Source organism: Oncorhynchus masou, chromosome 13 (genome assembly GCF_036934945.1).
Source record: "Oncorhynchus masou masou isolate Uvic2021 chromosome 13, UVic_Omas_1.1, whole genome shotgun sequence".
Taxonomy (NCBI): Eukaryota; Metazoa; Chordata; class Actinopteri; order Salmoniformes; family Salmonidae; genus Oncorhynchus; species Oncorhynchus masou.
This window is the reverse complement of record NC_088224.1, coordinates 31,544,899-31,568,979: the sequence shown is the minus strand read 5'-3', so window position 1 is coordinate 31,568,979 and position 24,081 is coordinate 31,544,899. Positions and strand designations below refer to the sequence as shown.

The window sequence follows — 24,081 nt, the reverse complement described above, 5'->3', positions numbered from 1 at the left end:
GAGTATATACAAACTGAGGCAGCAGACTTGTGAAAATTAATATGTGTCATTCTCAAAACGTTTGGCTATGACTGTACATTTGATTATGTGTAACCCCGTGTTGTTGTTTTTGTCGCACTGCTTTGCTTTATCTTGGCCAGGTCACAGTTGTAAATGAGAACATGTTCTCAACTGGCCTACCTAGTTAAATAAAGCTGCCTAAGGAGGCAGTAGGGGCACTCAACTCACAGAGATGCTGTTCGAGACAGCAGAAGATCCAGAGGATCAAGGTGCAGCCCGCCAGCCATGCTGTGTGTGTACGAGTGAGAGAAAGTGCTTGAGGCTAGATGGCCTCAGGATCCTGGTGTATGATCAGAGCAGAGTGATGGTAGCTGTCTCATTCCTCTCCAAAGGGTGGGTGGGTGGGTGTTTCTGTGGAAGCATCGTCTTGGATGATTTTGTTTTTGGCAATGATTTTTTATTTTTTATGATGACTAACACACTAATCCAATACAATGACTGAGGAACAGACTTTCTCCACAGTAGGACATTTCTTTAGACTTTTGAAGTCATTGATATTTTTCATTTGAGTGAGAGAAGTGTAATCTCCCACATTAAATAATCTATTTTCCTGGCTTCTTTTCCAGTTATTTAAATATTTTATTATGTTTCTTAAATGTATTTGTTTCTCACTAGACTGAAATAACTCAGTGGAATAATTCCCATAATTCACGCTGGCAATCAATTACATTACAGCAGACGTACGCTGGCCTCAACCCAGGCGGTCTTGTTGCCTGTCAAGAGAGATTCTTGGGGACCGTCAATGCTGCAGAATTATTTTGGTATCTGTGCCTCGACACAATTCTGTCTCGGAGCTCTACGGACAATTCAGTCAACCTCATGGCTTGGTTTTTGCTCTGACATGCACTGTCAACTGTGGGTCCTTATATAGACAGGTGTGTGCCTTTCCAAATCATGTCCAACCAATTGAATTTACCACAGGTGGACTCCAATCAAGTTGTAGAAACATCTCAAGGATGATCAATGGAAACAGGATGCAGCTGAGCTCAATTGAGTCTAGCAAAGGGTCTGAATACTTATGTAAATAAGGTATTTCTGTTTTTATTTGTTTTTTTAATAAACTGTCATTATTGATCATATTGTGTGTAGATCGATGAGGACCATTTTTTATTTAATACATTTTAGAATAAGGCTGTAACGTAACAAAATGTGGAAAGTCAAGGGGTCTGAATACTTTCAGAATGCACTGTATTATCAGAGAGAAGAAAATGGATAAAACAAGTTATACATTTCCACAGACGTTTACAGGGGGAGAAATAAGCCATTTTGACATTGAGGTGTGAAAAGACTGAAATTGACACACAAACTCAGAGGACACACTACTTAGAGCAGCGTTTCCCAAACCCGGTCCTGGGACCCCAAGGGGTGCACGTTTTGGTTTTTGCCCTAGCACGACACAGCTGATTCAAATAATCAAAGCTTAACGATGAGATGATCTGAATCAGCTGTGTAGTGCTAAGGCAAAAACCAAAACGTGCACCCCTTGGGGTCACAGGACCAGGTTTGGGAAACACTCTACTCTGAGGACACACACACACACTTGAATCCTCTATTCATCCAGATAGAGGCAATAAGCACACCCATAAAACTCTACATGTGTGTACGTGCAGCTGTTATGTGGGCCTGAATCACTGAGCTGTATCAGAACAGACAAGCTAAGTGCTGTCCATCACCAACACCACCTTGGCTTTGTCCTCTGATGCTTTTACAAAAACCACAACTTTTTTCAGTTTTAATGGATCCACAACTGCACACAGTCAAAGGGATATGAAGTTTAGAGTCGAACTGAGTCTGGAAGACAAGGGTTGTCAGAACATCTCTGTGCAGGTGAGACAAGCCTGCGGACGGAGGAACAACAAGCTAAATGCATAATCAGAATGTAACATTTAACATGTCACACCAACTCTTACTGTAAGACGACAAATGTATTAGATTATTATCCTGCTGGTCTAGTTCGTTCGTGAGTTTAGCCTATAGCTGAAACATATGATAAACTGCATCTGAATCTACACTGAGAAATAATTAACACAACATGCAACAATTTCAATATGTTTACAGAGTTACAGTTCATAAGGAAATCAGTGAATTAAAATACATAGATTATGGCCAAATTAATTTTTTCACATGACTGGGAATACAAATATGCATCTGTTGGTCACAGATACTGTACCTTTAAAAAAATGTAGGGGAGTTGATCAGAAAACCAGTCAGTATCTGGTGTGACCACCATTTGCCTCATGCAGTGTGACACATTTCCTTCGCATAGAGTTGGTCAGGCTGTTGATTGTGGCCTGGAATGTTATCCCACTCCTCTTCAATGGCTGTGCGAAGTTGCTGGATATTGTCCGGAAATTGAACACTTTGTCGTACACGTCGATACAGAGCATCCCAAACATGCTTAATGTGCGGCATGTCTGGTGAGTATGCAGGCCGTGGAAAATCTGGGATATTTTCAGCTTCCAGGATATGTGACAAGATCCTTGAGATATGGGGTGGGGCATTATTATGCTGAAACATGAGATGATGGCGGCTGATGAATGACACCACAATGGGCCACAGGATCTCGTGACGGTATCTCTGTGCATTCAAATCGATAAAATTACATTGTGTTTGTTGTCTGTAGCTTATGCCTGCCCATACCATAACCCCACTGCCACCGTAGGGCACTCTATTCACAACGTTGACACCAGCAAATCGCTCACCCACACGATGCCATACATAGTGGTCTGCCATCTGCCTGGTACATTTGAAACCCGGGATTCATCCGTGAAGAGCACACCTATCCAGCGTGTCAGTGGCCATTGAAGGTGAGAACAACACCCACTGAAATCAGGTCAAGACCATAGAGAGGATGACGAGCACGCAGATAAGCTTCCCTGACAAGGTTTATGACAGTATGTGTAGAAATCCTTCAGTTGTGCAAATCCACAGTATTATCAGCTATGTGGGTAGCTGGTTTCAGACGATCCCTGAGCTGAAGAATCTGTATGTGGAGGTCCTGGGCTAGTGTGCTTACACGTGGTCTGCAGTTGTGAGGCTGGTTGGATGTACTGGTTGGATGTACCAAATTCTCTAAAATGACGTTGGAGGCGGCTTATGGTAGAGAAGTGAACATTTAATTATCTGGCAACAGCTCCGGTGGGCATTCCTGCAGTCAGCATGCCAATTGCACACACCCTCAAAACTTGAGACATCTGTGGCATTGTGTTGTGTGACAAAACGGCACCTTTTACAGTGGCCTTTTATTGTCCCCCGCACAAGGTGCACTTGTGTAATGAGCATGCTGTTTAATTAGCTTCTTGATATGCCACTCCTGTCAGGTGGATGGATTATCTTCGTAAAGGAGAAATGCTCACTAACAGGGATGTAAACAAATGTGTTCACAAAATGAGAGAAATAAGCTTTTTGTGCGTATGGCACATTTCTGGGATCTTTTATTTCAGCTCATGAAACATGGGAACGACACTTCACATGTTGCGTTTATATTTTTGTTCAGCATACACCTCAATAAAGACAGCGTCCTAGGGATTTCATTCAATTTACATCCATAGTGGGAAGATCTATGCTGATCACCATCAAAGCCTCCCGTTAATGAATATTAGCTCAACTAACGGAGGAGGGTGGTGGGCGGACTCCATTCAAACAGCTCAGGTTATTAGCTCTTACTAATGAAGATAGTTGATTTGGATTTCTCTGAAGTGTTTAGTCACAATATTGCTCTGCTTAACATTAACACATACAAAAATACAGCCCGTAGCGTAACCTACAACATGGGTCTAGACAACCCTCCTTAACCTTCAAACATGGACATGAGAATAAACAGAGAACATTCCATAGATACTGCTCCCTATCAACAAGTACAGAGTATTCTTGGCCGTTTGTCAAGTCTCTCTCTCCCTCTCATTATAACACAGCATTTGTATATATCCTTGCCTGACCTTTGTCTCCCTCAATCACTTACAGTATTTACTTTTTTAAAGCTCAGTCAGTAACCTCACCTAATAGGAGATGAGCGCTTCAAGAGAAGGTAATGTTTGGGGAGTTAGCTCGCTAACACCAACCCTCCTTGTAGCTAGCTCGCTAACCCTCCTTGTAGCTTGCTTGTTAACCCTCCTTGTAGCTTGCTTGTTAACCCTCCTTGCACTCTGATTTCCACTTTGAAGATACAGCACATCCTCAGCCCCCTCACCCCCTCTCCACCCTCCTCTCACCCCGACGCAGAGGTCTCTTTGGTAGCGGGAGAAGCCTGTGGAGGTTCTCTTTAAATCATTCTAAAGCTTTATTGATGTCATTCAGGAGGTTGACTGTGTTGCCCCACAAAGACACTCCAGCAGGAACACTGAGGTCTCAGAGGCACAACTACTAGACATGAAACACCCAGAAGAAGAAGATAATATAATTACTTATCTCGGTCAGTGAAATTGGTGCAGTAACATTAGGTGGCCACTGGCCAAGTTCTAAGCCCTATGGGACCCCTGAGGACCACAAGAGGACAACCTCTGGCTTAATGTACTGATTATTAATCTACAGTGCCTTCAGAAAGTATTCATACCCCTTGGCCCCTTGTCTCACACACACACACACACACACACATGCACACACACACACACACACACACACACACACACACACACACACACACACACACACACACACACACACACACACACACACACACACACACACACACACACACACACACAGTGAAAGTGGAATTATGTTTTTAGAAATGTTTACAAAATAAGTAAAAATGAAAAGCTGAAATGTCTTGAGTCAATAAGTATTCAACCCCTTTGCAATGGCAAGCCTAAATAAAGTTCAGGAATAAAAAAGTGCTTAACAAGTCACATAGAGTACCACAGTATGTGTCATAATACCCATAAAACCTACAGGTCAAACAGAGAAATGGTTCTAATTGTTTTTACACATTACATTTTTCCCATAGTGGATTTTAGAAACACTTCAAATAAGGGCTGTGTTTCATGTAAACTTACCTTCACCTGTTTTGATAACCATGTAAATCTCTCTCGGACAAGGTGACTTTTAAAATCAATATATTTGCCTATATTTAGCCCCCAAAATAAAATACTAATTAGCTGCTACTGTGGATATCATATAGAACTACAAATGCCATGATCTGGATGATACTGCTGAATAGAGGTAAAGTCTGGATTAACTAACTAAATGTAGTATTGAATAAATTGGCTAAATTTACACAATACCTGTTAGTAAAGGTTTTAGCTAAAGATGATGTGCAGAAGCTTCCAGGGATTTGTAGTCTTGCATGATGTCTACTCTGATGCTAATTAGCATTTTCGAATTGAGCCAAATATATTGATAATAGTCATCTTGTTGGAGAGAGATTTACACGGTTATCAAAATATCACGCAAGGGTAAGCCTACACAAACCACAGCCCTTATTTGAAGTATTTCTAAAATCCCCTATGGGAAAAATGATTGGTGGAAAAACAATTGGGACAATTTCCCTGTTTGACCGCTAGATTTTATGGGTATTATGACACGTCCACTGTGGAGCTTTATAAGCTTTATAAGTTATAAGTTGCATGGACTTTTTTATTGACTACCTCGTCTCTGTACCCCACACGTACAATTGTCTGTCCCTCAGTCGAGCAGTGAATTTCAAACACATTCAACAACAAAGACCAGGGAGGTTTTCCAATGCCTCACAAAGAAGGCCATTAAGATTAAAAATAATTGAAGCAGACATTGAATATCCCTTTGAGCATGGTGAAGTTATTACTAACACTTCAATATACCCAGTCACTAAAAAGGAAATCACTCAGGGATATCAACCTTGACGCCAATGGTGACTTTAAAACGGTTCGAGTTCATGGCTGTGACAGGAGAAACTGAGGAGGGATCGACAACATTGTAGTTACTCCACAATACTAAACTAATTGACAGAGTGAAAAGAAGGAAGCCTGTACAGAAGAGAAATATTCCAAAACAAGCATCATGTTTGCAATAAGGCACTAAAGTAAAACTACAACAAGAATTGGTCTAAGAAATGAACTTCATGTCCTAAGTACAAAGCGTTATGTTTGGAGCAAATCCAACACAACACATAATGTTATGGGCGTGCTTGTCATCGGCAAAGACTATGACTGTTTTTATGATAAAAATAAACGGAATGGAGCTAAGCACAGGCACAATCCTATAGGAAAACCTGGTTCAGTCTGGAGTTGCTTACCAAGATGACATTGAATGTTCCCGAGTGGCCTAGTTACAGTTTACTTAAAATTGGTTTGAAAATCTATGGCAAAACTTGAAAATGGCTGTCTAGCAATGGTCAACAACCAACTTCACAGAGCTTAAAGAATTGTTAAAAGAATGTGCAAATATTGTACAATCCAGGTGTGCAAAGCTCTTAAAGGCTTACCAAGAAAGTTTCACAGCTGTAATCACTGCCAAAGGGGATTCTAACATGTATTGACTTAGGGGTGTGAATACTTATGCAAATGAGAGATTTCCGTATTTCATTTTCAATACAATTGCTAATATTTCAGTCTGTAACAACAAAATATGGAATAGGTCTGAATACTTTTTGAAGGCATTGTATATTCTATGTTCATTATTCCTTTACTGCCTGAATAAGAGCAATACGAGAGTGCCTTAACAGCAGCAGCAGTGATCTGGCAAATGGAATAATCTGGTATTAATGTGATTGGAGTTGTAGCGTGGCAGTCGTCCCTGACAACATCCTTGAGCCGTCACATTACCTCTGTGAAGATTAGTTACTATAAGGGGGAAGACTCGCCATGTGGAGGTTGTCCCTCAAACATCATCCAACTAAGAGCAGAATGTAGATGTGGATGTGCTCAGAGTTTCCAGGTCTGTAATTCGGTTAGGTCAAACTCCTGGTCCTATGTATAACCCACCCGAGTGTGACCCAGAAGTAAAACCCTGTGAGTAGGGAGTAAACAGGAAGTGAACTCACCCTCTCCTCCTCCTCCCGGAGGTCGGGCATGGTACTGATGCAGAGCGTTACTGCAGTTATGGCCACAAACACCACCGACAAGAAGGCAAAGATCTTTCCAGGTAGTCCAGATTGAGGGTTCTCCACCATGTCGTGCAGCCTGCGCATACACCCCGCCATGCGGCTCTCCTCCTCCTCCTCCCCCCCTCCCTCCCCGGCGTGCCCCTGCACATCCTCACAACTCTGGGGGGTCAGGGTTGTGTTGAGCTCTGCCTCCTCCATCCTCAGCTGCTCCTTGAGCTCCTCCTGCCTGATGCGTAGCTTTCGGAGGCAGCACCACTCCAGCCTGGTGTCCTCCACGCCCCAGTAGACCAGCTCCTCCTGGAAGGACAGGGCACACATCTCCCTCAGCAGCCGCAGCCGCCCTGCCGCTAGGAACGTCACGATGGTGCGGAACGCAGATGGGCTGCGGTCAAAGAAGTACTCCTGGCACCCGTCGTCGTAGTCATCACACACCTCCATGATCTCGTCCAATGAGCTGCAGCCCCTCAGCCGGCCCAGCCGCGTCAGAGGGAACTCCTCCAGAACGGACCAGGGGATACGGTACCTGGTGAGAGGAAAACACACAATGTTACCGCTGCACAATGACTTTGCACAATAGTCACTGAAATACTCTTCAAATACTCTTCAAGTCATAATGCTCTTGAGAAGCAGCAAGACCAATGCCTGGATTATTTGCCTTTTAAATCTGGCACTCAAATACTTTGATTATGGACTATTGATTATTGAGATGAACACAGCAACTCTTGGTATTGTACCTGATCCCGCCCACGTTGATGACGGCTGATAGGTCGTTCTCCTCCTGCTCCTCATTGGGCCTCCGCAGCAGCCGTTGCCGCTTGAAGAACACACCCTTCTTAGTTACCACCTCCTGCTGGTTCTCAATGGGGAAGTGGAAGGGCGTGAACTCTTTCTCCGTGCTGCCCGCTAGGAAGGCCACCTCCTGGTACATCCCTGCTGCTCCTCTGGGTGACCCAGGGGGTCCTGGTCGGGAGGCGATGGGGGAGGGGGGGTTCACTGACCGACTGGGTTGGCAGGGACCTCACCCATCCAGGAGCAGGGTTGGGCTCTATGGAAACAAAGCAGTTGAAAGAAAGTTTAGACATAGAAATGACTCCCACTGGTTTATTGGGACGGATTACTTCAGAATCTCAGGATGAACCAGATACAAGTCACTCTTCAGGCTCCTTTTGTCCCCTCTTTCTCTCGTCACACCAACAAGTTCTGCATCAGCAGGAACCCCGATGCAGAGAGAGGAATTCGTTAAGTTGTTGTGGTATTTAACGCGTCGCTGAGGGCCTAAATGAGATGTTTCTCTTTAAAGGATTGTTTATCAAGGTTCACTAAATTAAAATAAATACAGAGCAATTAGCTGTGGAATGTCGATAATGAAAAGAACAAACTGTTTGGATATACTTGGTAAAACTTCCTGTGATTAATCTTTCACGGGCCATTGACTTTGTTTATGACAACAGAAAAAGTGCAATTAATTCTGCAGCAATAATATCTTGTTTTAATCTTCTTATTCCAACATAGATTGTTATATCAGTGTAACCACAGCTTCAGCTGATGAAACAAACTCCTAAAATGTGGCACTTTCCAATGGCACCTTCCAGTCTTACGACTGACAGAATGCAGCTCTGCGTAGCGAGGGTTAAATGATTCATACAAAGCCAAATTAGATCACAGTGAACTACTGTCAGCCACAACTTCTCTTCATGATGCAGCCTCGCACTAAAACTTTAATCAGTTTCGTTCACGAGAATGTTCTGAACCTCAAAACAGGACACATTGTGACTGTTGGTGAATAAGAGGAAAACTTTACAAACTCTTCCAAAATCTTTTGAGAAACTAATATATATATATACACACTCACACACACACCGTACAGTTGAAGTAAGAAGTTTACATACACCTTAGCCAAACACATTTAAACTCAGTTTCACAATTCCTGACATTTAATCCTAGTAAAACTTCACTGTTTTAGGTCAGTGAGGATCACCACTTTATTTTAAGAATGTGAAATGTCAGAATAATAGTAGAGAGAATGACTTATTTCAGGTTATATTTCTTTCATCATATTCCCAGTGGGTCAGAAGTTTACATACACTCAATTAGTATTTGGTAGCATTGCCCTTCAATTGTTTAATTTGGGTCAAACGTTTCGGGTAGCCTTCCACAAGCTTCCCACAATAAGTTGGGTGAACTTGGCCTATTCCTCCTGACAAAGCTGGTGTAACTGAGTCAGGTTTGTAGGCCTCCTTGCTCACACACACTTTTTCAGTTCTGCCCACAAATGTTCTATTGGATTGAGGTCAGGGCTTTGTGAAGACCACTCCAATACCTTGACTTTGTTGTCCTTAAGCCATTTTGCCACAACTTTGGAAGTATGCTTGGGGTCATTGTCCATTTGGAAGATCCATTAGCGACCCATTAACTTCCTGACTGATGTCTTGAGATGTTGCTTCAATATATCCACATAATTTTCCTGCCTCATGTTGCCATCTATTTTGTGAAGTGCACCAGTCCCTCCTGCAGCAAAACACCCCCACATCACAATGGTGCCACCCCCATGCTTCACGGTTGGGATGTTGAACTTTGGCTTGCAAGCCTCCCCCTTTTCCCTCCACACATAACGATGGTCATTATGGCCAAACAGTTCGATTTTTGTTTCATCAGACCAGAGGACATGTATACAAAAAGTATGACCGTTGTCCCTATGTGCAGTTGCAAACCGTATTCTGGCTTTTTTATGGTGGTTTTGGAGCAGTGGCTTCTTCCTTGCTGAGCGGCCTTTCAGGTTATGCCGATATAGGACTCGTTTTACTGTGTACCTGTTTACTCCAGCATCTTCACAAGGTCTTTTGATGTTGTTCTGGGATTGATTTGCACTTTTCACACCAAAGTACGTTCATCTCTAGGAGACAGAACGCCTCTCCTTCCTGAGCGGTATGTCGGCTGCGTGGTCCCATGGTGCTTATACTTGCGTACTATTGTCTGTACAGATGAACATGGTGCCTTCAGGCGTTTGGAAATTGCTCCCAAGGATGGCCCAGACTTGTGGAGGTCTACCATTTTTCTGAGGTCTTTCTTTTGATTGTCCTGTGATGTCAAGCAAAGAGGCACTGAGTTTGAAGGTAGGCCTTGAAATACATCCACAGGTGCACCTCCAATTGACTCAAATTATGTCAATTAGCCTATCAGAAGCTTTTAAAGCTATGATATCATTTTCTGGAATTTTCCAAGTTGTTTAAAGGCACAGTCAAGTTAGTGAATTTAAACATCTGACCCACTGGAATTGTGATACACTGAATTATAAGTGAAATAATCTTTCTGTACACAATTGTTGGAAACATTACTTGTGTCATGCACAAAGTAGATGTCCTAACCGACTTGCCAAAACTATAGTTTGTTAACAAGAAATTTGTGGTGGTTGAAAAACAAGTTTTAATGACTCCACCCTAAGTGGATGTAAACTTCCGACTTCACTGTATATATATATATATGTATATATGTATATATATACACACACACACACACACACACACGCACACACACACACACACACACACTACCATTCAAAAGTTTGGGGTCACTTTTTAGGTTTTTTTGCCCATTAAATAATGTCAAATTGATCAGAAATACAGTGTACGCAAATTAGCTCTAACCAGAATAGAAAGAGGACTGGGAGCCACAGGTGCACAACTGAGAAGAAGTGCATTCAAGTTTGAGAAACAGATGCCTCACAAGTCCTCGACCGTTAGAAAAGCATTCCAGGTGAAGCTGGTTGAGAGAATGCCAAGAGTGTTCAAAGCTGTCATCAAGGCAAAGGGTGGCTTTTGACTGGTAGTGTGTGTTTGTGTATGTGTGTATATAGTCCTCAACTGGCAGCTTCATTAAATAGTACTCGCAAACACCAGTCTCAACATCAACAGTGAAGAGGCGACTCTGGGATGCTGGCCTTCCTCTGTCCAGTGTCTATGTTCTTTTGCCCATCTTAATCTTTTCTTTTTATTGGCCAGTCTGAGATATTGCTTTTTCTTTGCAACTTTGCCTAAAAGGCCAACATCCCGGAGTCGCCTCTTCACTGTTGATGTTGAGACTGGTGTTTTGCGGGTAATATTTAATTAAGCTGCCAGTCTAATATCCATTGCTCATGTTTCTAGGCCAAAGCAAGTCTCTCCTTATTGGGGTCCTTTTGTTGTGGTTTCTTTGCACCAATTCGACCATGATTCACACAGATTCACACAGTCTCTGAACAGTTAATGTTGAAATGTGTCTGCTACTTGAACTCTGAAGCATTTATTTGGGCTGCAATTTCTGTGGATGGTAACTCTAATGAACTTATCCTCTGCAGCAGAGGTAACTCTGGGTCTTCCTTTCCTGTGGCGGTCCTCATGAGAGACAGTTTCATCATAGCGCTTTATGGTTTTTGAGACTGCACTTGAAGAAACTTTAAAAGGTCTTGAAACTTTCCGGATTACCTGACCTTCATGTCTTCAAGTCATGATGGACTGTCGGTTTTCTTTGCTTATTTGAGCTGTTCTTGCCATAATATGGACTTGGTCTTTTACCTTCTGTATACCACCCCTACCTTGTCACAACACAAATGATTGGCTAAAACACATTAAGAAGGAAATAAATTCCACAAATTAACTTTTTACAAGGCACACTTGTTAATTTAAATGCATTCCAGGGGACTACCTCATAAAGCTGGTTGAGAGAACGCCAAGAGCGTGCAAATCTGCCATCAAGGCAAAAGGTGGCTACTTTGAAGAATCTCAAATATAACATATATTTTAATTTGTTTAACACTTTTTCTGGTCACTACATGATTCCATATGTGTTATTCCATACTTCACTATTGTTCTACAATGTAAAAAAAAATGTCAGTCCCTTCTCCAGCAACTGAAGTAGAGCATTGAAAGCTGCTACACTAATGGCAAAGATGACAACCCAAAGAGCTAGGGACAAGACTACAAACAGAGAATGATTTGACCTGGACACAATTTACTGCTGTGACAGGACAGACAGAAAAAGAGGTGCATGGACTGAGAGACAGGGAGAAAGGGAGAGAGAGTGAAACAGAGAGAAAGACAGACACGGTGACAGCATGACAGAATATATGTATTAACGCTGTAATGTGTATGCATGAAAGACAACTGCAGATTTAGAAAGTCCAGAAAAAAACCCCGATTTGAGCCAGGAGTATCCATCACCTGCTGATTAAACACAGTGAAACGTGTCAGTGCGCTCCAGTGCCTGGGTGGATTGGCTCAGTAACGCTCCTTTCACACGTACTGATGGGACAACCGAGGGGAAAATAAGCTCCAGATAAAAGGTCACATCTCCTGCTGAAGCCTTGTGTGTTCTAATGTATTTGCCACATGCTCTTTGTTTTATTTTACAATGGGCAGAAGGGGCACAAAAATGGGAATGGATTCAGGGTCAAGTGCAGATAATTGAGTGTGTTTGTCCAGAGTTGGTTACTTTCTAATTCAATACATTTACTCGTTACCTGTCATCATAGTGGTCTCTGACTTGTGGTCAGACTCGCTCATGTGGTACAAACTTACATTTACGCCTTTTTTCAATGCTGAATTGAATATCATTGACAAAACAGGTCTTTTTTTTGCAAACATCCTTTCTGAATTTAAAAGTAATCCAAGAAGTAATACTCTAGTTTTTCAAAAGTATCTGTAATCTGCTTACAATATTTTTCCGGGTAACTTAACTGATTACAATGAGTTTTTTTGTAATCAGATGACATGTAATCAGTCTCTCTCTCTCTCTCTCTCTCTCGCTCTCTCTCTCTCTCTCTCTCTCTTCGAATCCCCAACCTGACAAGGTACAAATCTGTCGTTCTGCCCCTGAACAGGCAGTTAACTCACTGTTCCTAGGCCGTCATTGAAAATAATAATTTGTTCTTAACTGACTTGCCTAGTAAAATAAAGGTAAAATAAAAAAATATTAAGTTAGTCCTCTGTGACTTTGCACTGGTGGCAAGCTATAAGTAGCCTCACTCAGGTAGTGCTCACCAGTTGTGACCGCTGATCCTTCTCAAAAAGGAGTCCTGTGTAGTCTCTATAGTAAGATATTGTATCATAGCAACATGTCTACTCTACATATCCTGCCATACTAGAGTAATTTGGGCTTCCAACTTAATCTGTAACAGTGCTCTGATGGTTTGGGGAAGAAGCCAATATCCACATTTGAAGGACTAAACATTTATCTGCAGAGATAACATAGAGCTGCTGTGCTGCTCTTTCAGCCATGGCTGTTCTAACATTGTGGAATTGGTTATTTCCTTCTTAGTGCTGCTGGTGTTTGACTGAACTACTGAAACATGGAAGCATAGTTCTGCTTCACTAACCACTTTCACAAATTCACATTTACCATAAACATTCTGAAAGCCCTAGATGGGGTAATGAAAATTACAAAACCAAAAGTCCATTCTAATGAATTCACTTCAAATAGAAGTTTTCAGGTTATAAAACGTATTTTCTAAAGTCCATCTCCTGCCCCGGGGGGTTATAGAAAAGAGTTTGTGTCACTCATTTCCTTGGATGCATGATAATTGTGACCTATTTAGGCAGCCCTGAACGGTGCATTCGTAAATTCACTCTGGCTATCTACTCCGATTTCATAGCACTCTCGTCTGAGTGTGCCAGAGCGCAGAATAACTGATGAATTTATGAACGCTCAACACCCGTTGAATATGGCCGGTGTCAGCAAATGTCGGCAAAAAAGCATAATTAAATTGTTGTCAGCAGCACAGTTACAGTCCCCAACGCTCTGGAGAACATGACAACAGCCTAACCAGCTCTGTTAGGTTGAGTAAAATGGTCAGAGTGAAGTGTTCTCTCATTTGTGTCTGGAAGTAGATAGCAAGCTAGCCAACATTAGGCAGTTAGCGTAGGTGCTTGACTACTGTTGTGAGGTCAGAACTCTCGGATCAACCCTACTCCTCGGCCAGGGCGTCCAGTGTACGCTCTGAACGCCCCTATCAAATAATTGGTCACATACACATGGTTAGCAGACGTTAATGTGAGTGTAGCAAAATGCATGCGCTTCTAGTTTCAACAGTGCAGTAATATCTAACAAGTAATCTAACAATTTCCCAACAACTACCTAATAAACACAAATCTAAAGAGGTGAATGGGAATATGTACATATGTACACATATGGATGAGCGATGGCCGTGCGGCATAGGCAAGGTACAACAGATGGTATAACATACAGTATATACATGTGATATGTCACGTTCGTCGTATTGATGAGACCAAGGCGCAGCGTGATTTGAATACATTCTTCTTTATTACGAATAACACTAAACAAACTAACAAAATGTGCCACTAATCATAACGAGTGCTGAAATGCAACTACACATAGACAATAACCCACAAAACCAAACTGAAAATGGCAACCTAAATAGTATCCCCAATCAGAGACAACGATAAACAGCCGTCTCTGATTGGGAACCAATTCAGGCCACCATAGACCTAAATTTACCGAGACAATACCAAAACCCCATTGATATACAAAAAACCCCAGACAAGACAAAAACACACATACCACCCTCGTCACACCCTGACCTAACCAAAATAATAAAGAAAACAAAGATAACTAAGGTCAGGGCGTGACAGTATGTAAACATTATTAAAGTGGCATTATCTAAAGTGGCATTTTTAAAGTGACTAGTGATCCATTTATTAAAGTGGCCAGTGATTGGGTCTCAATGTAGGCAGCAGCGTCTCTGAATTAGTGATTGCTGTTTAGCAGTCTGATGGCCTTGAGATAGAAGCTGTTTTTCAGTCTCTCAGTCCCAACTTTGATGCAACTGTACTGACATCACCTTCTGGATGGTAGTGATGTGAACAGGCAGTGGCTTGGGTGGTTGATGTCCTTGATGATCTTTCCGGCCTTCCTGTGACATTGGGTGCTATAGGTGTCATGGAGGGCAGGTAGTTTGCCCCCAGTGATGCGTTGTGCAGACCACACCCCCCTCTGGAGAGCCTTGCGGTTGAGGGCGGTGCAGTTGCCGTACCAGCCCGACAGGATGCTCTCGATTGTGCATCTGTAAATGTTTGCCAGGGTTTTGGGTGACAAGCCAAATTTCTTCAGCCTCCTGAGGTTGAAGAGGCGCTATTGCGCCTTCTTCACCACACTGTCTATGTGGGTTTACCATTTCGGTTTGTCTGTGATGTGTACACCAAAGAACTTCAAACTTTCCACCTTCTCCACTGCTGTCCCTTCGATGTGGATAGGGGGGTGCTCCCTCCTACTGTTTCCTGAAGTCCACGATCATCTCCTTTGTTTTGTTGACGTTGAATGAGAGGTTGTTTTCCTGACACCACACTCTGAGTGCCCTCACCTCCTCCCTGTAGACAGTCTCGTCGTTGTTGGTAATCTGCAAACTTGATGATTGAGGCATGCATGGCCACGCAGTCGTGGGTCAACAGGGAGTACAGGGGGAGCTGAGCACATAACCTTGTGGGGCCCCAGTGTTGAGGGTCACCTTCACCACCCGGGGGCAATCTGTCAGAATGTCCAGGACCCAATTGCACAGGGCGGAGTTGAGACCCAGGGCCTGCGGCTTGATGACGAGCTTGGAGAATACCATGGTGTAGAATGCTGAGCTGTAGTCAATGAACAGCATTCTTACATAAGTATTCCTCTTGTCCAGATGGGATAGGGCAGTGTGCAGGCGATTGCATCATCTGTGGACCTGTTGTGGCGGTGTGCAAACTGAAGTGGGTCTAGGATGGCCAGTAAGGTGGAGGTGATATGTTCCTTGACTAGTCTCTCAAAGCACTTCATGATGACAGAAGTGAGCGCTATTTGGCGGTAGTAATTTAGTTCAGTTATCTTTGCCTTCTTGGGTACAGGAACAATGGTCGCCATCTTGAAGCATGCGGGGACAGCAGACTGGGATAGGGAGCGATTGAATGTCTGTAAACACACCAGCCAGCTGGTCTGCGCATGCTCTGAAGACGCGGATAGGGTGCCGTCTGGGCCAGCAGCCTTGCGAGTGTTAACACGTTTAAATGTTTTACTCACATTGTCCACGAAGAAGGGGGAGGGGTCGGTGGTCCTATTATCCTGAAAGCGTTCAAAGAAAGTGTTTAGTTTGTCTGGAAGCGTGATGTCCTTAACATGGCTGGTTTTCTTTTTGTAGTCCGTGATTTCCTGTAGACCCTGCCACATATGTCTCGTGTCTGAGCCGTTGAAAAGCGACTCCACCTTGTCCCTGTGCACTTATTTTTTTTCTCCCCAATTTCATGGTATCCAATTGTTTTTAGTAACTACTATCTTGTCTCATCGCTACAACTCCCGTACGGGCTCGGGAGAGACGAAGGTTGAAAGTCATGCGTCCTCCGATACACATCCCAACCAAGCCGCACTGCTTCTTAACACAGCGCGCATCCAACCCGGAAGCCAGCCGCACCAATGTGTCGGAGCAAACACCGTGCACCTGGCAACCTTGGTTAGCGCGCACTGCGCCCGGCCCGCCACAGGAGTCGCTGGTGCGCGATGAGATAAGGATTTCCCTACCGGCCAAACCCTCCCTAACCCGGACGACGCTAACCCAATTGTGTGTCGCCCCACGGACCTCCCGGTCACGGCCGGTTATGACAGAGCCTGGGCGCGAACCCAGAGTCTCTGGTGGTGCAGCTGGTCACTGGTACATCCTGTTTGAATTTCTGCCTATAAGACGATAGGAGCAAGATGGTGTCGTGGTCGGATTTGCCCAAGGGAGGGCTTTGTATTAGAGGTCGACCGATTCAACATGGCCGATTAATTAGGGCCGATTTCAAGTTTTCACAACAATCGGTAATCGGCATTTTTGGATGCCGATTTTGGCCGATTACATTGCACTCCACGGGGAGACTGAGTGTCAGGCTGACCACCTGTTAAGCGAGTGCAGCAAGGAGCCAAGATAAGTTGCTAGCTAGCATTAAACTTATCTTATAAAAAACAATCAATCTTAACATAATCACTAGTTAACTACACATGGTTGATGATATTACTAGTTTAACTAGCTTGTCCTGCGTTGCAAATAATCAATGCGTTGCCAATTAATTTATCAGAATTGTAAATAATTATGACATAACATTGAAGGTTATGGATGCCACCCGTTTGATAAAAACCTAAACGGTTCCGTATTTCACTGAAAGAATAAAATGTTTTTTTTCTCGAAATGATAGTTTCCGGATTTGACTATAACCTCTTGATGCTATGGGGGCGCTATTTCATTTTTGGATGAAAAACGTTCCCGTTTTAAACAATATATTTTGTCACAAAAAGATGCTCGACTATGCATATAATTGATAGCTTTCGAAAGAAAACACTCTGACGTGTCCAGAACTACCAAGATATTTTCTGTGCGTGCCCTAGAACGTGAGCTTCAGGCAAAACCAAGATGAGACGGCATCCAGGAAATGAGCAGGATTTTTGAGGCTCTGTTTTCCATTGTCTCCTTATATGGCTGTGAATGCGAGAGGAGTAAGTCTGCCCTTTCTGTCGTTTCCCCAAGGTGTCTGCAGCATTGTGACGTATTTGTAGGCATATCATTGGAAGATTGACCATAAGAGACCACATTTACCAGGTGTCCGCCCGGTGTCCTGCGCCGAAATTGGTGCGCAAAAGTCAGCTGCAAGTATTTTTCCATGGAATTTAGAGAAGAATGCAAGCTTCCACAAACGATATATCAATGAAGAGATATGTGAAAAAACACCTTGAGGATTGATTCCAAACAACGTTTGCCATGTTTCGGTCGATATTATGGAGTTAATTCGGAAAAAGTTTGACGTTGTAGGTGACTGAATTTTCGGTTCGTTTCGGTAGCCAAATGCGATGTACAAAACGGAACGATTTCTCCTACACACAGACGCTTTCAGGAAAAACTGCGCATTTGGTATGTAACTGAGAGTCTCCTCATTGAAAACATCCGAAGCTCTTCAAAGGTAAATAATTTTATTTATTTGGTTATCTGGTTTTTGTGAAAATGTTGCGTGCTAAATGCTACTCAAAATGCTAAGCTAGCTTAGCATACTCTTACACAAATTAGTCAATTTCTATGGTTCAAAGCATATTTTGAAAATCTGAGATGACAGTGTTGTTAAGAAAAGGCTAAGCTTGAGAGCAGACGCATTATTTTCATTTTATTTGCGATTTTCAGAAATCGTTAACGTTGCGTTATGCTAATGAGCCTGAGGCTTTAGTCACGATCCCGGATCCGGGATGGGGAGTTTCAACAGGTTAATGACCTAAGGCTCGTATTTCTGTGTGTTTATTATATTATAATTATGTATATGATTTGATATTTGATAGAGCATTCTGACTGAGCAGTGGTAGGCTGCAGCAGGCTCGTAAGCACTCATTCAAACAGCACTTTCCTGTGTTTGCCAGCAGCTCTTCGCAATGCTTGAAGCACAGCGCTGTTCATGACTTCAAGCCTATCAACTCCTGAGATTAGGCTGGCAATACTATAGTGCCTATAAGAACATCCAATAGTTAAAGGTATATGAAATACAAATGGTATAGAGAGAAATAGTCCTATAATTCCTATAATAACTCAAACCTAAAACTTCTTAACTGGGAATATTGAAGACTCACGTTAAAAGGAACCACCAGCTTTCATATGTTCTCATGTTCTGAGCAAGGATCTTAACTTCTTGGATATAGGGGGCGCTATTTTAATTTTGGGATGAACAACGTTCCCGTTTTAAACAAGATATTTTGTCACGAAAAGATGCTCGACTATGCATATAATTGACAGCTTTGGAAAGAAAACACTCTGACGTTTCCAAAACTTGTCTGTGAGTGCCACAGAACTGATGTTACAGAAAAACCCAGATAGAAATCCAATCAGGAAGTGCCGCATTTTTTGAAACCGCCTCATGCCAATGACTCCTTATATGGCTGTGAAGGAGCTAGGAGTCAGCTTACGTTTTCCACGTTTTCCCCAAGGTGTCTGCAGCATTGTGACGTATTTGTAGGCATATCATTGGAAGATTGACCATAAGAGACTACATCTACCAGGTGGTTGCTTGGTGTCCTCCGTCGCAATTATTGCGTAATCTCCAGCTGCAAGTATTTTTCCGTTTGCTTCTGATGAGAAGCCAACTGCCACCACTGATAGATTATCGAATAGATATGTGAAAAACACCTTGAGGATTGATTCTAAACAATGTTTGCCATGTTTCTGTCGATATTATGGAGCTAATTTGGAAAAAAGTTTGGCGTTGTAAGTGACTGCATTTTCCGGTCTTTTTCTTAGCCAAACGTGATGAACAAAACGGAGCTATTTCGTCTACACAAATAATCTTTGGGGAAAAAATAAACATTTGCTATCTAACTAAGAGTCTCGTCATTGAAAACATCTGAAGTTCTTCAAAGGTAAATGATTTTATTTGAATGCTTTTCTTGTTTTTGTGAAAATGTTGCCTGCTGAATGCTAGGCTTACTGCTATGCTAGGCTATCAATACTCTTACACAAATGCTTGTGTAGCTTTGGTTGAAAAGCATATTTTGAAAATCTGAGATGACAGTGTTGTTAACAAAAGGCTAAGCTTGTGTTTTAATATATTTATTTCATTTCATTTGCGATTTTCATGAATAGGAAACGCTGCGTTATGGTAATGAGCTTGAGGCTATGATTAAGCTCCCGGATACGGGATTGCTCGACGCTAGAGGTTAAGCGTCAGCTTTTTTACATGGTACATATTGCAGTTTTACTTTCTTATCCGGTATCGGCGTTGAAAAATCATAATCAGTCGACCTCTACTTTGTATGCATTGCGGAAGTTAGAGTAACAGTGATCAAGTGTATTACACCTGCGCATAGTGCAATCTATATGCTGATAGAATTTAGGTAGCTTTCTTTTCAAATTTTCTTTGTTAAAATCCTCAGCTACAATAAATGCAGCCTCAGGATATATGGTTTCCAGTTTAGTCCAGTGAAGTTCCTTGCGGGCCATCTTGGTGTCTGCTTGAGGGGGAATGTACACCGGTGGGGATAACTGATGAGAATTCTCTTGGAAGATAATATGGCCGGCATTTGATTGTAAAGAATTCTAGGGCGGGTGAGTAAAGGACTTGTGTTCCTGTATGTTGTTATGATTACACCATGAGTGATTAATTATGAAGCATACACCCCCGCCCTTCCTCTTCCCAGAGAGGAGTTTTTCTCTGTCAGCGCGATGCATGGAGAAACCCGGTAGCTGAACCGATTCCAACACCATATCCCGAGAGAGCCATGTTTCCGTGAAACAGAGAATGTTAGAATCTCTCATTTCTCTCTGGAAGGCAACCCTTGCTCGAATTTCATCTACCTTGTTGTCAAGAGACTGGACATGGGCGAGTAGCATACTCGGGAGCGGTGGGCAATGTGCAAGTCTACGGAGCCTGACCATGAGGCTGATCCGTCTGCCCCTTCTGCGGCGCCGTTGTTTTTGGTCGGCTTCTGGGATTAGGTCCATTGTCCTGGGTTGTGGCCCGCTTCGGGAAAAGTCGCATTCCTGGTCGTAATATTGGTAAGTTGACATCGCTCTTATATCCAATAGTTCTTCCCGACTGTATGTAATAAGACTTAAGATTTCCTGGGGTAGCAGTAAGAAATAATACATAAATAAATAAAATACTGCATAGTTTCCTAAGGACTCGAAATGAGGCGACCAACTCTGTCGGCGCCATCTTTCAATCCTAGAGCTAAAGGCTCTGAATTTAAGAATGGACAATCTGACAACGCTCTGAATTTACGAATGCCTAGAGCGCACTATAGCACTCCTTGATTGAATTTACGAATGCCCAGAGCGCACTATAGCACTCCTTGATTGAATTTACGAATGCCCAGAGCGCACTATAGCACTCCTTGATTGAATTTACGAATGCCCAGAGCGCACTATAGCACTCCTTGATTGAATTTACGAATGCCTAGAGCGCACTATAGCACTCCTTGATTGAATTTACGAATGCCCAGAGCGCACTATAGCACTCCTTGATTGAATTTACGAATGCCTAGAGCGCACTATAGCACTCCTTGATTGAATTTACGAATGCCCAGAGCGCACTATAGCACTCCTTGATTGAATTTACGAATGCCCCGAGCGCACTATAGCACTCCTTGATTGAATTTACGAATGCCCAGAGCGCACTATAGCACTCCTTGATTGAATTTACGAATGCCCAGAGCGCACTATAGCACTCCTTGATTGAATTTACGAATGCCCAGAGCGCACTATAGCACTCCTTGATTGAATTTACGAATGCCCAGAGCGCACTATAGCACTCCTTGATTGAATTTACGAATGCCCAGAGCGCACTATAGCACTCCTTGATTGAATTTACGAATGCCCAGAGCGCACTATAGCACTCCTTGATTGAATTTACGAATGCCCAGAGCGCACTATAGCACTCCTTGATTGAATTTACGAATGCCTAGAGCGCACTATAGCACTCCTTGATTGAATTTACGAATGCCCAGAGCGCACTATAGCACTCCTTGATTGAATTTACGAATGCCTAGAGCGCACTATAGCACTCCTTGATTGAATTTACGAATGCCTAGAGCGCACTATAGCACTCCTTGATTGAATTTACGAATGCCCAGAGCGCACTATAGCACTCCTTGATTGAATTTACGAATGCCTAGAGCGCACTATAGCACTCCTTGATTGAATTTACAAACACACCATTAATAAAAGCAATTATAAACTGCACCAGGTGAAAGTAGATATTCAAAAATGAGCTGTGAGCTATCTAGTGGACCAATACTCAGATGATCTATTGAAACAAAAAGGAATGGAATCTTAGTAGTTGGGTAGTTTTGTTATTAAAAATGCAATACTTTGTTCATTTGCAGAGGGCTTCAGAGAGAATGCAAGGTACAGTATCAGATGAATAACCTCAAGGTAAAGACTTCGAGTCGCTGTTTGATGCCCTCTGTGATGCACAGTAGAGCACTGGTTTCTGTACAGGCCCCGGTATGAGAAGTCCATCAACAATAACACTTTCAGGCAAGTCTCTCTATTTTTCCACACATTTGCATCTTCACACAACCACACAAAACAGTGGTTGTTTATCTATTGGTAGAATGCGATGTATGAAATGTAGGTGGTCTATAGTGGCTGTATCATGTAGTTTATAGGTGGACATCATCGCTGCACTAAGACTAATTTCCCCCTTGAGGGCAATAAAGTTGATCGTGCCTATAGCATCGGCCTTGAAGGTAATCATCTCTCCCTGTAAATCCTCACGTATTACATGGTCTGTCTATGTGGCTCCAGGAAATGTATAGGTCAAATGGGAGAAGTGTCATGTGTACCAGCCTCCCGACCCCCAGTCCACATCCCTATACTTCCACCCTAACCCGAACCCCAGTCCAGACCACACATCAACAAGTTAATGAAACGCGGGAGGAGTGTAAAATATATAGATAATCCATACAGGCAGTAAAAGGAGAGCCCTTCGAGAGGGTAGGAGCTGTTTTAAAAGGGTGTATAACCCATTGACTTGTAAAGAACTCAATCTCCCAGGTATTGACTATTCACCTGTAAAAACAAAGTCTGTATGGTGGATCCTCTGATAAGGGTACATGATAGGTTCAAGACAGAGTTTAGCCTAGAGGGTAACATTTAGACGCCTGCAATAGAAACATCATTTCTATTGCGTTATATACAGTTATAACCCCTTTTGTTTTGGGGTTATACAATTATTGGCATCCAGAATGCTTGCACTGAGCCAAATTGGTCAATCCCGAATACTCAGGTTTAAAAGCCTATATTTGAAATAATCTAGGGATTAATTTTATATAGGAGACAACTTTCAACCTGTCTGTCAGATTTTGCCCATCTTGCAAAAAAGAGACTGCCGTAGCCTACCGGTCCTAGGGATATGAGAGAGAGAGAGAGAGAGAGAAAGAGAGAGAGAGAGAGAGAGAGAGAGAGAGAGACCGAGAGATCGTTGGACAAGTAATTCATTGTAAGGGAAGGTTTAAAATGCTTTTTTATTTTATCCACACAACATGCACCGTGAATAAACATTAGGCTAGCTAGCCTATAATATGGATGGACATTACAGCATAGCCGACAATAGCCGGGAAGCCCAAATTCGCCGCGCACTCCAACATTTACAAAAATAAATGCTGAATAAATATTTGTCTAAGTGTCTGTACAAACATTGAAATATCATTCATGATTATCACACCTACCCGCTGTGTTCGGCTTGTGTCCATTGGCAGAGAACTTCCCCACATTTCGATGTCAGTTATGAAAGCGCATATTGGTCAACATAAAATACATGATCCAATCTACTCCGTCCTCTGTATAAATGGTCCTAACACGGTTACTTGACTTTATACCAGGACAGGTGCACTCAGTCCCAGGTAACGTCACGTGCTTTACTTCTGAACCATTAGGAGCAAGTTTGAAGGTTTGGTAAACTTGCTGCACACACGCATAGAATAATCAAAATACTGAACAATACTATGATTGTTTTAAATCGAAGGAACTGACATTAACAAAATAACCAACTCAACCGGACGAGACTCACGATAGAGCAGTTGGAAAAGCCGCCGCGGATTTGAGAAGAGCCCAGTGTGAATGAATGGGGGTTGCTGCTCTGTGATAATTCCAATGTTACGTCTCTCCTCTGACTGTCTTGGAGTCGGACACCGCTCTGCTCACGCGACAAAATCGCTCTCCGCGATGTGCTCCCTGCTCTGCTTCGCTTCTTCCCGGAATTGACTTCTGCTTCCAACAGCCAATTCAAGTAGCTCACGCTGTGATTGCAGAATAATAAAACAAATCACGAGGCATACAAATCATTAAATGCGCACAGGCGTACAAATAAAATATAGGTTATGCATAATTCGAGTTTGGAACTTTCTGTTAGTTATAAAATATCGACGGGATAAACATAGCTAGGACTACTACAGTTATGTTACTGCATTATTAAATGGTTATAGCCTCCTCATTGTCCTAAAATGGTGTAGGACTACCGTAGACTACGGTGTAGGCCTAT

The 24,081-nt window shown here is 42.7% G+C and overlaps 1 protein-coding gene across 1 annotated transcript in view; it reads right to left on the bottom strand.

The window, feature by feature from the left end:
• Positions 1 to 23,812, bottom strand: part of LOC135552083 (potassium voltage-gated channel subfamily G member 2-like) — a 38,657-nt gene extending 14,845 nt beyond the window's left edge. Inside the window, exons 1-3 of the mRNA XM_064983480.1 lie at positions 23,270 to 23,812; positions 7,816 to 8,126; positions 7,019 to 7,604 (exon numbers count right to left, since the gene is read on the bottom strand). Coding sequence (XP_064839552.1) covers positions 7,019 to 7,604; positions 7,816 to 8,009 — 780 coding nt within the window. The 5' untranslated portion in view covers positions 8,010 to 8,126; positions 23,270 to 23,812. The remainder of the gene's footprint in view (positions 1 to 7,018; positions 7,605 to 7,815; positions 8,127 to 23,269) is intronic.
• Positions 23,813 to 24,081: the final 269 nt, after the last annotated feature.